At 53.2% G+C, this 14859-nt stretch overlaps 1 protein-coding gene across 1 annotated transcript in view; it reads right to left on the bottom strand.

Annotated features, from left to right (window-relative positions):
* Positions 1 to 13716, bottom strand: part of LOC139746783 (uncharacterized) — a 136672-nt gene extending 122956 nt beyond the window's left edge. The window contains exons 1-2 of the mRNA XM_071658336.1: positions 13631 to 13716; positions 10599 to 11742 (exon numbers count right to left, since the gene is read on the bottom strand). Of these exons, the coding sequence (XP_071514437.1) occupies positions 10599 to 11307 (709 nt within the window). The 5' untranslated portion in view covers positions 11308 to 11742; positions 13631 to 13716. The remainder of the gene's footprint in view (positions 1 to 10598; positions 11743 to 13630) is intronic.
* Positions 13717 to 14859: the final 1143 nt, after the last annotated feature.

Here is a 14859-nt window from a genome sequence, read left to right as displayed (position 1 = left end):
GGTCCACACCACCCCTACCATCACCTGGTCCACACCACCCCTCCCATCACCTGTCCCACACCATCCCTACCATCATCTGACCCACATCACCCTTACCATGACCTGGTCCACACCATCCCAGCCATCACCTGGTCCACACCAACCCTACCATCACCTGACCCACACCACCCCTACCATCACCTGGTCCACACCATCCCTACCATCATCTGACCCACATCACCCTTACCATGACCTGGTCCACACCATCCCAGCCATCACCTGGTCCACACCACCCCTACCATCACCTGGTCCACACCACCCCTCCCATCACCTGGGACATGAGGGCAGGCAGCTGGCGTGGGAGACGGTGAAGTGTGTGTGAGTGTGTGTGACGAGAGGAGAGCGTCTGCTGGAGGAGGACAATCACCTCCCACCTACCACATAACCCACCATGGAACCGTGGTGGCGCCCTGCGGGAGCACAGTCGAAACGCAGATGTAGCCAACATGCCTAACCACCGCAGACGACACAGTGACCGCGGCGTCACAGCGCTCAAAATGCGTAAATGGTAACAACTGGTGAAGCTGGCGTACGCAACAAATACGAAAAAATTATAACCATACCAGAAACTGAGTCAAGATACCCGGACGTGGCATAAAATGGAGACAACATTCAACCAAATCGTTATTAATGGAAGTGAGAAATGAAAACCCCGACAGAACACCAGACACAAAGACGAGAGGCCCCCCTCATAACACAGTCGAGGGGATGTTTAAGATCTTGTCTTACCAACAGCGTCTGGTGCCTCACCCTCGAAGATGGTAGTCTGGTAGTGCATAACTTCTCCGAGGATACCGACACACACATCAAACCACACAAGACGTGACCTTAAAACCCACGACGACGTTTCTGAAAGCACCCGGTGGACACACACCTCACTGCGGTATGCCAGTGATGTATACCGGAGTTCGCACACATCCCGCACTGCCTTCTGCTGGCACTGCAAGCTACTGGCAACGACTGAAAGCAGCGATCACCTCCCACAGCGAACAGACGGGAAGAGGTGGAGCATGATTTACTTGGGGGAGACACAGTCCCCACGATGTATTTCCTTCTGGTGCGATACATCAGCAAAACTCGGTCAAAAAAAAAAGCCATCAATAAAATCCAAAGTTGCCATGAACGACGAAGTGGAAACAACGCATAACCATTCGGCATCTGTAAGCCAGCTGGTCTCCTTCAAGTGTTACAAGCATTTTGCACCACCTGAGCGGAGGTGTGCTTGTGTGACCGTGTTCTGGAAGGGCTTGCGGGTTGCGGGTTCAAACAGCCTGGATGATGGATGTGAGAAGGGAAGGGTGCAGAAGCCTCCACACCCACGTAATGTAAAAGGTTACATACCTGTCCACCAGGCAATTACAGTAACACAGGAAAACGACCCATAAAGTTTTCCCTTTGTGTCATACTTACTCGCCGTTTCCCCACCTGAGCGACGCAGCGCCAAGAACAGACGAAGAAAAGGCGTCATGCGCTCACATCTATTCTCTGGCTGCCATGTGTCTGGAAACCGAATGACTTACTGGAATTTGAATGGAAGTTCGTGACTCTAATCCACCTGAAGCTGTGCATAGGAAGCAACAAAATATAAACGATTTATTCAGGATAAACCAAGATTCCCCAGCAGTACGTAGAGAAGCAGAACTGATACTCCGGATATGAACAAACACGTTTTAATGATCAAACACGTGTTAATGATCAACACGTGCTAATGATCGACACGTGTTACTGATGCGGCAGAAGACCCTGGTCCCGCCAACACCTGTCATCAAATTACATCGATCGACGCCCCACCACAACAGCTGCCCTCACCCACCATCCCTCCTTCCCTCCCACCCACCTCGACAGCCATCCCCTCACCCACCATCCTTCACTCCCTCCCGCCCACCACGACAGCTGTCCCTTCACCCACCATCCTTCCCTCCGGCCCACCACGACAGCCACCCCTTCACCCACCATCCTTCCCCTCTCACCCACCACGACAGCCATCCCCTCACCCACCATCCTTCCCTCCCGCCCACCACGACAGCCGCCCCCCTCACCCACGTGCCTGAGACAGGAAGGGGGCCAGACATGCCAGAGAGAGAGAATGGCCATGAGAACCTCACAACAGGCGAGAGAGAGAGAGAGAGAGAGAGAGAGAGAGAGAGAGAGAGAGAGAGAGAGAGAGAGAGAGAGAGAGAGAGAGACCCCTCCCATGCCACCTCACAACCATCTTCAGATGATAATTCGCGCCAGTAGTCATGTCACCTCCCCGGGCAGGGACGTCATTAATATGTCCAGACGCTACGATAAATATCTCACTCAATCTGTCACACACACACACACACACACACACACACACACACACACACACACACACACACACACACATACAGACTCACACGCGCTCGCACGCTGAGCCACAGGGATCGACTTCTTCAACAACGCTGACGCAGCGACGGAGGAAGGGACATCATCCGTGTGTGTGTGTGTGTGTGTGTGTGTGTGTGTGTGTGTGTGTGCGTGTGTGTGTGTGTGTGTGTGTGTGTGTGTGTGTCCTGACCTGGAGTCCTCCCCGCCCAGTATCCTCCGCTAACTACACGTACACACCAACATAGCAAGGGTTGTGGGAGGTCACTCTGCCGCCTCGCCGCCAAGGTCTTGACCTTCTGGAGGAGGATTCACGCGTCCTCTCGAACTCCCCACGAAAAAAAAAGCATCACGCGGTATACAGCGAGGACCAGGGGTGTGGCGCGCCCATGTCATCCTCCACCGTACACTTCAAACAAAACTGTACCATGGATGGGTTTCATCTCCCAGCTTTTTCTGAGCGGAATGACGTTCAATTAGATGATTGTGGCTGTCTACGACGGAGGGTACGTTGGGACCCGCTGGGATCGTAATGGCAATGGGACTGGGACATTCGTTGCACTGCCATGCCTTCCTCCAAGACGCCAAGTCCTCCGTGAGTGAGTGAGTGAGTGAGTGAGTGAGTGAGTGTGTGTGTGTGTGTGTGTGTGTGTGTGTGTGTGTGTGTGTGTGTATGTATAAGAAGGACCTAAGAAGGACCCGTAACGGGGTAGAAACGGACCTCCAATCTGGCCCTTACATTTATCACCTTGCCACCTCACGGGGGCAACGCTTTACGAGCTGCACCCACTCGAAGTCCCCTCGGTGCACAGACCAACATACCCCGACCACCTGCTGTTGACCTGGGCCTTCACATCTTCCGATGGTTCACAAGGAACTACGTCATTCGCTGAGACAGAGAGCCGCGTTGCGTTACCGTCCCGGAGATGCACAAAGGATATACATATTTAATACAGGAGGGGGAGAAGCAGGTGCATGTACACAAGGGGGGTGGTTACCTGATACATCCTCACAACAATGGATACGACCACATCCTCCAAAACTACTCCCTCACTGTTTGTGGAGGCCATATTCTCCAACAGTACCCCCTCTCTGTTTGTGGAGGCCATATTCTCGACTAGTACCCCCTCTCTGTTTGTGGAGGCCATATTCTCCAACAGTAAGCCCTCTCTGTTTGTGGAGGCCATATTCTCCAACAGTACCCCCTCTCTGTTTGTGGAGGCCATACTCTCGACTAGTACCCCCTCTCTGTTTGTGGAGGCCATATTCTCCAACAGTGCGCCCTCTCTGTTTGTGGAGGCCATATTCTCCAACAGTACCCCCGCTCTGTTTGTGGAGTCCATATTCTCCAACAGAACGCTCTCTCTGTTGGTGGAGGCCACATTCTCCAAGTCAGACCTCTCTGTTGGAGGAACCTACCTCCTCCAACAGTCCGGCCTCTCTGTTGGTGGAACCCACATCCTCCAACAGTCCGGCCTCTCTGTTGGTGGAACCCACATCCTCCAACAGTCCGGCCTCTCTGTTGGTGGAACCCACATCCTCCAACAGTCCGGCCTCTCTGTCGGTGGAACCCACGTCCTCCAACAGACCTTGTCTGTTGGTGAGACCCCACGGTCCTCCAACAGATCGGCCTCTCTGCTAATGGCATCCTTCACAAACCAACGCAAAGAAGCGAGTCTTATGTACCTTCCATGACAACATCGCCTACGGTATGACTTCAGCATACACAGACGTATGATACATCAAATCTGTCTGTGACGGGAGACGCTGAATGTGCGTCGCTACACAGGGTGCTCTTGAGGGCGCTGGATGAGCTGCCTGTGGCTGGCAAAGGGCTCCTGGCCACTGCAGGAGTGAGGATCGAACAGGTGGCCACAACCGACCGCACTCACAGCCAACTCGCCTCCAGATCACACACACCCTGGGGGAGCAAGGACCAGCCACAGTCCTCTGTCAACTCTGCAGAGCCCTCAGCCTCGGCTTCACTACCAGACTTCGCCTCATCCACTCACCCAAACCACCACGTCTACTTACAGAGGAAACACACAACATCAACAATGCAAACAATAAATCTAAATACACACACACACACACACACACACACACACACACACACAGGGAAATCACAATAGGCAAAATAGTCTGTTCAAAGGCAATAATTCTTGTAATCTAACGGGGAATACAGCAAAGGGGAGGTGGTCCTCTCGTATACCAGAAGACATGTCAAAAAATATGGAGGTGGCAAGTTTCGAAATTCACAATGTGTTCCTTCAGACAGACGACGCTAAGTTTGTGTGTCGAGTGTCCTCCACACAGGCTAATGCTACAGGTCAGAGGGCCACCGTCTCAAAAGAACTTGAAGCGAACTTGTCTGTCGAGAAACTGTGCAGCTGCAATCTATCACTTGGGCCCTGGCAGACAGAGCGGGGTTATACGGAGGTAAATACACTCCCAAAGTCGTGGGTAAAAAGATTCCTGGGAGTGAATTCTTCCGTCGACCTCCTAAAATTCGCGGTGACACAAAAAATCTTCTATGGGTCGCCCCCACTATCCGCTGTGATGGTATAGATGATGGTTAAGACCTTCTGAGGCCAGACTCGGGCACAGGGTCGGGGTGTAGGCTTTCACGAGTTCCCATCGAACTGCACAGAAAGGAATATTGAGGAACGACGCACGTCTGATACCGAATATCTCTCTTACAAAGGAAAACCCAGCCGCTGCACAGCGGAACACACAACTGCTTTTTTTTGGAGGAACAGATTTCTGCTGCACAGCGGAAAAGACACAAGCTATAAGGAGGAGGACATCTGTTGTACAGCGCAACTGACTTCTGTATGCTAAAAAAAAAAAACCCAGACATCTGCTGCACAGCGAAGAAAACGGAATATCGGGTGTATCGAGGTGGGTGACACGTATGTGTCACAGATGACACGTATGTGTCGCAGCTTTGCGCTAAGTTCTAGACTGACTTGTCCTTTCGCAGTCGTCAGGAACAGCTGGCCACACCGCACTTCAATGATTCACCTGCGGCTCAAACTTTACACAAGACAACTTTAAACAAGTGACAGACAGAACTTGACAGTTCTCAAGTTACTCAAGTGATTGAATAGACATATTTTTCAACATCCGGCTGGGACGCCTTCCGTACAAGGGGAAGTGGGAGTAATAAGTACGTACCTATGTGGGTGTCTGTCACCCTCTGTCATCCGTGGGGGATCGAGGAGACAATCGCACTGTGCGATATGAGCAGAATCCTGAGATAAGACGGAACGGGCGTGACGGGCGAAGATGGATGAGTAAGACGAAAGGAAACACGAGGGACAGATAACGAAGATGGGGAAAGATGTTATCTGATATCATCAGCGACTCGTGCCAACATACCAGGACAACAGCTTAAGTGTCGGTGATCATACGCCACGGTATAGCTGACGCAGCTCACACTCGGATCACGACAGCAGCCACGCCACACCTGACCGTGCAGGAGGGGAGCACGAAGGCTTAACACGGCAGGTCTGGCAGATCGGCTACGCCTAATGGAGTCTGGTCAGGTCAAACCCGGAAGACTTGCGCAGCGCCCTCCGGAAGGCGCCGTAAGGACAGACTGGAAGCAGTGTCCATGACCTTGATTTGGGCCTTAGTTGGTCGCGCATTCTCAGCTAACCCAAAAAAAAAACCAAGACTGTAAAACACATCCTTCTTACAACATCACAAATTTCCAAAGGCAAAACATGACAGACCACCACGACCAGCGACCCTACCTACCTCTGTGGTCCACCACTGCAGAGACCCATCTCCCTCTGTTCAGACGACAGGCTGGATCCTGCGATACTTAAAAACAAGAAATACGAGGACGTTGCAGAAGGCAGATGCCCATAACAGAAAAATAGAATAAGACGATGAATCTGAGTCACCCCTCTGGTTATAAATGCTACCGCGACAGAGCATTTATTACCCACGGATCTAAATTACCGGGATGACGTCCAGAGCAGCGCCATCGCCTGGTGCGCAGACGCATAGGGGGGAGGGTCACCTTTATTACGCATACCTTACGGCGGCTTCAGGTGCCCCTATACACCGAATGCGCGAAGGACACCAGAACATCTTCCTCCTAAAAACACACACACACACACACACACACACACACACACACACACACAGAAATAAATCCGCACTGGCGTGAGGAACATGGCAGACTGTATAGAATTATCCCAGTAAGAACCAGTAAGGTCATATCCGCACGGCGATAAAATAGCGCCGCCGACATCCGTGGCCTGGGGCGCGCCATCACCGGCTGGCGGAGGAGGAGGAGGACTCACCACACACACACACACACACACACACACACACACACACACCAACCAACACCCGCCACACACACACACACACACACATTTAAGAAGCAACTCGATACATACCTAGTGTATGTGTATATGTGTGTGTGTGTGCGTGTGCGTGTGTGTGTGTGTGTGTATACCCCAACTGGCGGAGGGGCTACGAGGTGACTCTACCCGCCGCGTCCAACACCGTGACCCTTCCCGTGAGTCAACACGGCTGCGAAGGTGAGGTGTACCTGAACACACCGTACACGATGCTACCTACGTAGGCACATGCTCAATCGAAATCTTTGGGAGTCCTGCTAGGTCAACACGGGCGATCCAAATCTACAAATACACAGAGAGCAGCGAGTCCCCATCCCCCCCCGGACAAGTGTAAGTGATACTGAATCGTCTACTTTCAAACCCGGAGAGGAAAAAATGAGCACAAGACGCGACAAACTATACAGATAGAGATGCTACAAGGAGGAGAGTCAGGGAACGAGTGGCAATACCAGGGTTCACGGCACGACACGTTATGTACGAAGCGTTGCACATCATCTAGGAAACAATAATGCTACTTCTCGATCTTCAAACTAGAATGTTTCCACAGCTGAGGATATGACAACAAAGGTCTACACACACCCTACATACTACAGGTGTTGACACAATGGGGTTCGCGCGTTTGAGGGCGTTGCCATGAAACAGACCAAAGTTGGACGCTCCTCCAGCGTCGGTGTGGTCAAGAGAACCAACGAAGATTTTACGAAGGGATTGACCAGCCTCCTATCTTGCACCGGAGGTAATACGACTGTCGGTAAGCCTCAGGAGCGACGGACAACGCGTAGTACCAAACATCAGGCGATACCCGTGGTCTACACGGAGCCTCTGGTACAGACACCTCAACGCGACAGCCAGGCCCCCTTACAGGCCACGGTGTCAGTGGACATGCGGGTCTGTGGGCTGCACGGAACGTTCCACACCCCCACCAACCTCACAGAGCAAGAACAGAGGAGCCTGGCGGCGGACGCAACCCCGGAGGACGGGGACCAGACTTCCGAGACGAAGGCCAGGTGAACCCACTTTATGCCACCATAATACTGCCACCTACACGGTCCTGGCGCGTCGTATTGCCATGCACAACACTGTTGCACAGTTGAGGGAGGTTTCTATGGAGGTGTGGGGCAGGTGAGGGGGTGTGAACCCAGTTGCCACCATACATCATGGTAAACACACACACACACACACACGCGGAGCGATGACCGGCCGGGTGTGGGCGGGGGGACCCGCTGCCGCGCTACACACCTCACTTTCCATCACAACTGTGCATCATCACCACAACCTACACACAACACCACCAGCGAACGACGCCCCAGACGGCCAAGTAACCTTAACAACAGACATGTGGTAAATATAGCAGTCATATACACTTGGGACGAGGCTAACAATCCCTTCAACCACCTACGTTGGACCGCCCGGAAATGTCCCCTGGTTTATCCAAACTCCGTTCCTGCTGAATCCAAGGCAATACGAAGGTGAGGTTTACGATCCGCGGGGAGAGTCAGGACCCCAACACTCCTGCAGCTGGAGAGGTGGAGGGGGAGAGAGAGAGAGAGAGAGAGAGAGAGAGAGAGAGAGAGAGAGAGAGAGAGAGAGAGAGAGAGAGAGAGAGAGAGAGAGAGAGCCAGGTTCTCCATGATAATATAACAACATCTGGGAGGAGGGAAAAGGTACCCTGCCCGACCAGGTATGGTGGGCCAGTGGTCCATCGTCCTGGCCCGGGAAGGTATGGTGGACCAGTGATCCGTCGTCCTGGCCCGGGAAGGTATGGTGGACCAGTGGTCCGTCGTCCTGGCCCGGGAAAGTATGGTGGACCAGTGATCTCGTCCTGGCCCGGGAAAGTATGGTGGGCCAGTGGTCCGTTGTCCTGGCCCGGGCAGGTATGGTGGGCCGCCAGTGGTCCGTCGTCCTGGCCCGGGCAGGTCCCCGACCACCTGGCCGGAACCTACGCAGCTGGAGAGGCGAGGGCAGGAAGCAGCCGCCCAAGGAGAGGGACACAGCTGCCCCCCAGCCTTCCAGCTGCTCTCCTCACCAAACATCTTGCAGCTGCCGTCACACACAGTCCACCCCACTCCCACAATACATCATAAAACCATACTATATAGTGTTCCTTCCACCCCACTCACACAATACATCATACAACCATACTGTATAGTGTTCCTTCCACCCCACTCACACAATACATCATACAACCACACTGTATAGTGTTCCTTCCACCCCACTCCCACAATACATCATACAACCATAATGTATAGTGGTCCCTCCACCCCACTCCCACAATACATCATACAACCACACTGTATAGTGGTCCTTCCACCCCACTCCCACAATACATAATACAACCATACTGTATTGTGTTTCTTCCACCCCACTCCCACAATACATCATACAACCATACTGTATAGTGGTCCCTCCACCTCACTCACACAATACATCATACAACCATACTGTATAATGGTCCCTCCACCCCACTCCCACAATACATCATACAACCACACTGTATAGTGGTCCCTCCACCCCACTCCCATAATACATCATACAACCATACTGTATAGTGGTTCCAGGTAGAGCATCTTGATACAGTACCTACAAGAACAATACCACCAGAGAGTTTCTACACCGTAACCCGGGCACTTTAAAATCACCCGTTCAACAGGTCTGTCGTCTTCAAAAACTTTTGTAAACAGTAGAAATTTTCGTCTTGAAATTCGTCATACTTGAAATAGTCCATCAGAAGTTTTTTTTAAGACTCAGTTCCCAGCAGTAACAACAGTCCTTACTCGTAAAGATGAATATATATATATATATATATATATATATATATATATATATATATATATATATATATATATATATATATATATATATATATCTTTCAAACTATTCGCCATTTCCCGCATTAGCAAGGTAGCGTTAAGAACAGAGGACTAGGCCTCTGAGGGAATATCCTCACCTGGCCCCCTTCTCTGTTCCTTCTTTTGGAAAATTAAAAAAAAAAAAGAGAGAGGAGGATTTCCAGCCCCCTCCGCTCCCTCCCCTTTCAGTCGCCTTCTACGACACGCAGGGAATACGTGGGAAGTATTCTTTCTCCCCTATCCCCAGGGATAATATATATATATATATATATATATATATATATATATATATATATATATATATATATATATATATATATATATATAAGGGAGTTTACCGGACTACCTCTCGTGAAGTAAAGATGAGAACTTTCGAGGTAAGAGCACCTCAGAATAACAGTGGAAGACACAGGTGGGTTTTAGATGGGACTTGCATCCCCACCTACAGCAAGTGGATATGTCTTCAGTTCTGGACACGACATGCTTGCTCCAGCGGGACAACACCTTTACTGAAGACCTTCAAACAGGATAAAATACTGGTGAAGTACGCTCGTCTGTGGTGGCATCTCTAGGGAGATGGTAAAGGAATATCTCTGGACAGGAAAGTGTGTGTTGGTGTTGGTGGTGTTGGTGGAGTGAGTTGGGTGGATGTTGGTGGTGTGAGGCCAGACTCTCCCTTTAACACTAGCCGGATCTCCAGACAACACTGGTCGTGTTACCTCTCTAGGAACACACTGGCCATAACTATACCAACGCTGGTATCCACTGCCTCAACACCTGATCCTTCTATACGCACCCTGACACAGGTGGAGGGTGTGGTCCATCAGAACCAAGCTGACAGGGAGGCTGTAGTTAGTTAAGCAAAGTGGTTTACCAATTGATAGATAGTGTAGCGAGGCAGATGGCTTACCTATTCAAAGGCTGTCTAATAAGGAAAGTGGCTTACCTACTGACAGGCTGTGTAGCGAGGCAGATGGCTTACCTACTGACAGGTTGTGTAGCGGGGAGAATGTGAAGGCCTCGGGGTAGCCAGGCGGCCCGGGGGAGAGGGGCGTCCTCGGGGAATGGGCCGGCTTGGAGGGCGAGGGAGTTGATGCTGTAGCGAGGAGGGGCGGCGGACGGTGGCCCGGGCCGTAGGAGAGCAGGGCTTTGGTGCTCTGGGCGCTGCTCGAGGCCAGGCTGATGTCCCTGGACGTGTCTCGACTCAGGTCTCGCGACGAGACGCTTGGGTCGCGATAGTTTGAGGGCAACAACGGAGCGGAGCGCCACTGTGGGAGGCCTACTGCCCTGGGGGAGGCCACTCCGAGGTGTGCAGACGAGAGCCACGGGCCTCGGTGGGCGTGGTTCGGGTGGCGCGGCGGGTGGGCGTGGTGGAGGGCAGTGAGGAAGTGGTTGACGCGATTCTGGCGGGTGAGGCTGTCCGTGGGGGTTGGGTGGAGTGGGGGCGGAGGGTGGTGGCGGTGGTGGTGGTGGTGGTGGTGGTGCTCCGGGCGCGGGTGGGCCTGCGGCTGGCGGTGGTAGTGGGCGTGGTGCGACGTGGGGTTGAGCGAAGCGCGGCCCCCTGGCAGGGACTCGAGGTAGTCGGGTCCGGAGTAGAGGCTGTCGTCCCGGCGGTAGACCACCTCGTAGCGGTAGTGCTGACGGCGCCCACGGCCCCCGCTACACCACCCGCACACTCGCCACGACACCATCACGTACCGCCCGCCCCATACTCATGCCGCCCCCCCGACCACCCGCCGCCCACACCCACTGTGCTCCCCGCCGCCCGCACCACGGTAGGCGCCCACCTGCTGCTACTGCCGCCGGCAGACAACCACACATGCCACACGGCCTGCCTCCCTGGCGGGTGCGACCCTGGGTGACCCGGCCACGGGGTCACCACCTGACTGGCACTGCACGACCGTCTCCGCTTCGTCACTGCCACCCACAGTGCTGGCCGTCACCTCATATCACTTGCTGCGACCCCACAACACTAGTGCCGCGGCTGCAGAAGGACAACAACACTACCACCGCAGCTGCTCTTCCTGAAGCAGGAGTCGTGATTCAGTTCGAATGTTCTTGAGAGTCTGTTAGTCAGGTCCACATCGAGTTCGGCCACGCACAGCCCTTCTCATGAATCTATGACCCTAGAAACAGACACGTACATTTAGCATGGAAGGAGAGACAGGGGCGCCAGGCCGGGTCGGGTTACGGGAGGCGGGTCACCAATGGTGTCAGTTGTTCAGTGTCACCATATCCCCTGGACGCAAGCCCGTCCTCCACTGGACCCGTTGGAAGCACCTCCCGTGTCTCTCCGTCGGCAAACCTCACAGGACCGTGCCTCGCTAACACGTCACAAGCGCAAGGTAACAAGAGGAGATATAACCATGGAGTCTGAAGACAAGCAACACCTCCCTCCCTCCCTGCCTCCGACCCGGAGGGCAGGCGGAAGACAAAGACAAGCACATCACTTGGTGTGTGTGTGTGTGTGTGTGTGTGTGTGTGTGTGGGTCCAGGTGCGTTGTTATGTTACTCTGGTTGTCCTGTTGCTATCATGTTCTGACGCAGGTGAACTGTTACAAGACTCATTAAGCTGGAGAAGAGTCTCAGAAGTTTCGTCTATGTAAATTGCCTGCTGTGATACACCCACGTCGTACAGGAACGTGTGTGTGTGTGTGTGTGTGTGTGTGTGTGTGTGTGTGTGTGTGAACCTCGGGGTCAGGACGTTAGTGTGTCAGGGAAGTATGTGAGTGTGACACCGACCAGGCCACCAGTACAGGTATATTCAGATAAGAAGGCCGAGTTTGGGTAAGGAGGGAAGGATCGGCTCAACTACTTACATGTGAAGTAACGTGGTGGGGTTGGGTTCTCATGCAGAGTGGAGGCGGTATGAATGAGTTCTGGCATGTGTGGGAATGGGTAGTGTGGGCGTTAATTACGTGGTAGAGGAGGTCTGTAGGCGAGCTGTGTGGGTCACACACCTAGATGTGGATGGGTTTTGGAACGGCGTGGGCTGGTTCATACAGCTGGAGACGCAATGAAGTTGGTATGGGAGGGTTCTGACATGGGGCGGCCAGGGTTCACAGCACGGCGTAAAGTAAACAGTGTGGATGAACTGGACAGCACAACAAGTCTGGGTTACAAGGCGTGGACGAGTGTCGTGGCGTGGGTGAGCCTTGACATATGGATGTGTGGGTGAGCCCTAGGACATGGATGTGTGGGTATGTCTCGAGACATGGATACACTGGGAGAGCGTGGATGAGTGTGGCTGTGTGGGCTGGAATGACAGGAGAATGAGGACCACTGCTGGGAACACATACTGGCCCAGCGTTGGGTCCCAGGCTCAAGGCCAAGGTCTTGCACCATATGATCTCACACTGAACCAACACAAGTCACAAACGCGATCACTGCCAGTGGCAGAGGCAGCAGGGGTTATGCGAGGTCACCGCTGGAACTGAAGGCCTAGCATGAAGTCAAGTTTCTCAAGTCACAGGGAGAATTGCGAGGGCTGGTGAGGCGAGGTGTGCGAGGGTTGAGGAGCAAGCTGAGTGGCGGCTGAGGGCAGGTGTCTTGTGCATGGAAGACGTCCTGCCGTCCACCCCAGCAGGTATACTACGACTGCTGCTGCTCAGGTGCTGGTGGTCGGTCACTACTGCCAAGCCTCCACAACACACGACCAACCGTCCTGGAGGCAGCTCGGTACCACCACCAACATGGTTCTTCCTCTCCGCACACGTTACCCTTCACACAGTACCCTCTCCATGAAGGTGTTGTACCCGTACATCTAACACACAGGTGTTTGCCTCCTGGTGTGTGCACCTTCCAGCGAGCACTGTGCACCCAAGAGTCACACACACACACACACACACACACACACACACACACACTCCCTCCTACAACCCGAGAAATTAAACACGTCACTGATACACATCAATCACTGAACACTAAAGGTTTTCCGCTTCCCTATCGCCAGCAGTAGGGAGACAGGCGTACGGGCGAGAGCACCTGTCAGTGTGGGCAATGTGTTTGTCTTACATGCACTAGCACTATCGTTCAGAGTCAGGGCTTGGTGAAGACTGCCGCCTGCCGCCACTCACACAGCCCGCGGCCACTCCAGCCCCACCCCCCGTCCTACCACCCCCCCCGCCAGGGCAGACACACACATACACACACACACACACACACACCTCGCAACTACCCAAACATTACCTACACAGCAACACCAGACAACACACTTCCCTCCCACAACCTGGACCGGACAGTGTACTTGACGGAGGAGACAAAACATAGGTCAACGTGTGTGTGACAAGTGAAGGGTAAGGTTAGGACTGTGTGAGAGTGTACGAGTGTAGCGTAGTGGATGTGCCCGGGCGCGCGGAGGTATGCGGGGCCGGGGGCGGCGGGCGAGCCTCACCTTACCCCGCCGCTGCCGGACGCACGACCACACACCTGTCCGTCACTACATGTTCCCCTCCACACCCACGGCTCTCTTCATGATCTCACTGTACCAAATGTACCTAGTACGTCTCCATATCCTTCCGTGTGAGACCAGCAGGTAGAGTGTTAGGGAAAAGAAGAGACTGGGTCCACAGCGCGAGGCCAAGCGGCCCAGTCGGCGTCTGTGCGTACGCAGCCCCCGCCATTCTTACCGCTACCTGCCCACCGCCGCGCATACCAAACCCTCCGGCTCCCTGCACAGCCTCGTACACTCACCATCCTATATTAACAGACACTAGACTCACTTACTAATAACAAGTATCAAGACCAGTCGACCTCAGCAACCTGACAAGACCAGCAGCCAACGAGGAAAATCAAAAAAGACATTGACCTAAGGGCACAGAGGACACGGCGGTTACTGGGTGACGGGTCACGACGCCAGCGAGTACGGTCTGTGGCACGCTACTATCACCCTTGTGCATCAACTGACGCCTTGACCATTAAACATCATTCACTTGGAGAGCACCATACACAATGATGAACACGTCTTCAACGGCATCCGACCACTGTACCATCTCCGTCAAGCAAACTGTCCTCACAACACACAGGGCATGAACCGCTGTGATTTAGATAAAGCCCAGGTACGATGCATGAATTGCGTGTAGCTCCTGCTGTATTAAAGTCTTTACAATCGATGCGATCAAGGAAAACCATCACAGGCTAATGACTCGTAAATCACAATGAAGTGCGATCAAACAGGTTGCTGCCTGGGACGGACCTGGCAGCCACATAGCCACACATTTACGTAAATGTGTGTCAGTCATTGG

The sequence above is a fragment of the Panulirus ornatus genome, chromosome 66, assembly GCF_036320965.1.
Source record: "Panulirus ornatus isolate Po-2019 chromosome 66, ASM3632096v1, whole genome shotgun sequence".
Classification (NCBI taxonomy): Eukaryota; Metazoa; Arthropoda; class Malacostraca; order Decapoda; family Palinuridae; genus Panulirus; species Panulirus ornatus.
The sequence above is the reverse complement of the archived record's forward strand: the minus strand, read 5'-3'. Positions and strand labels throughout refer to the sequence as shown.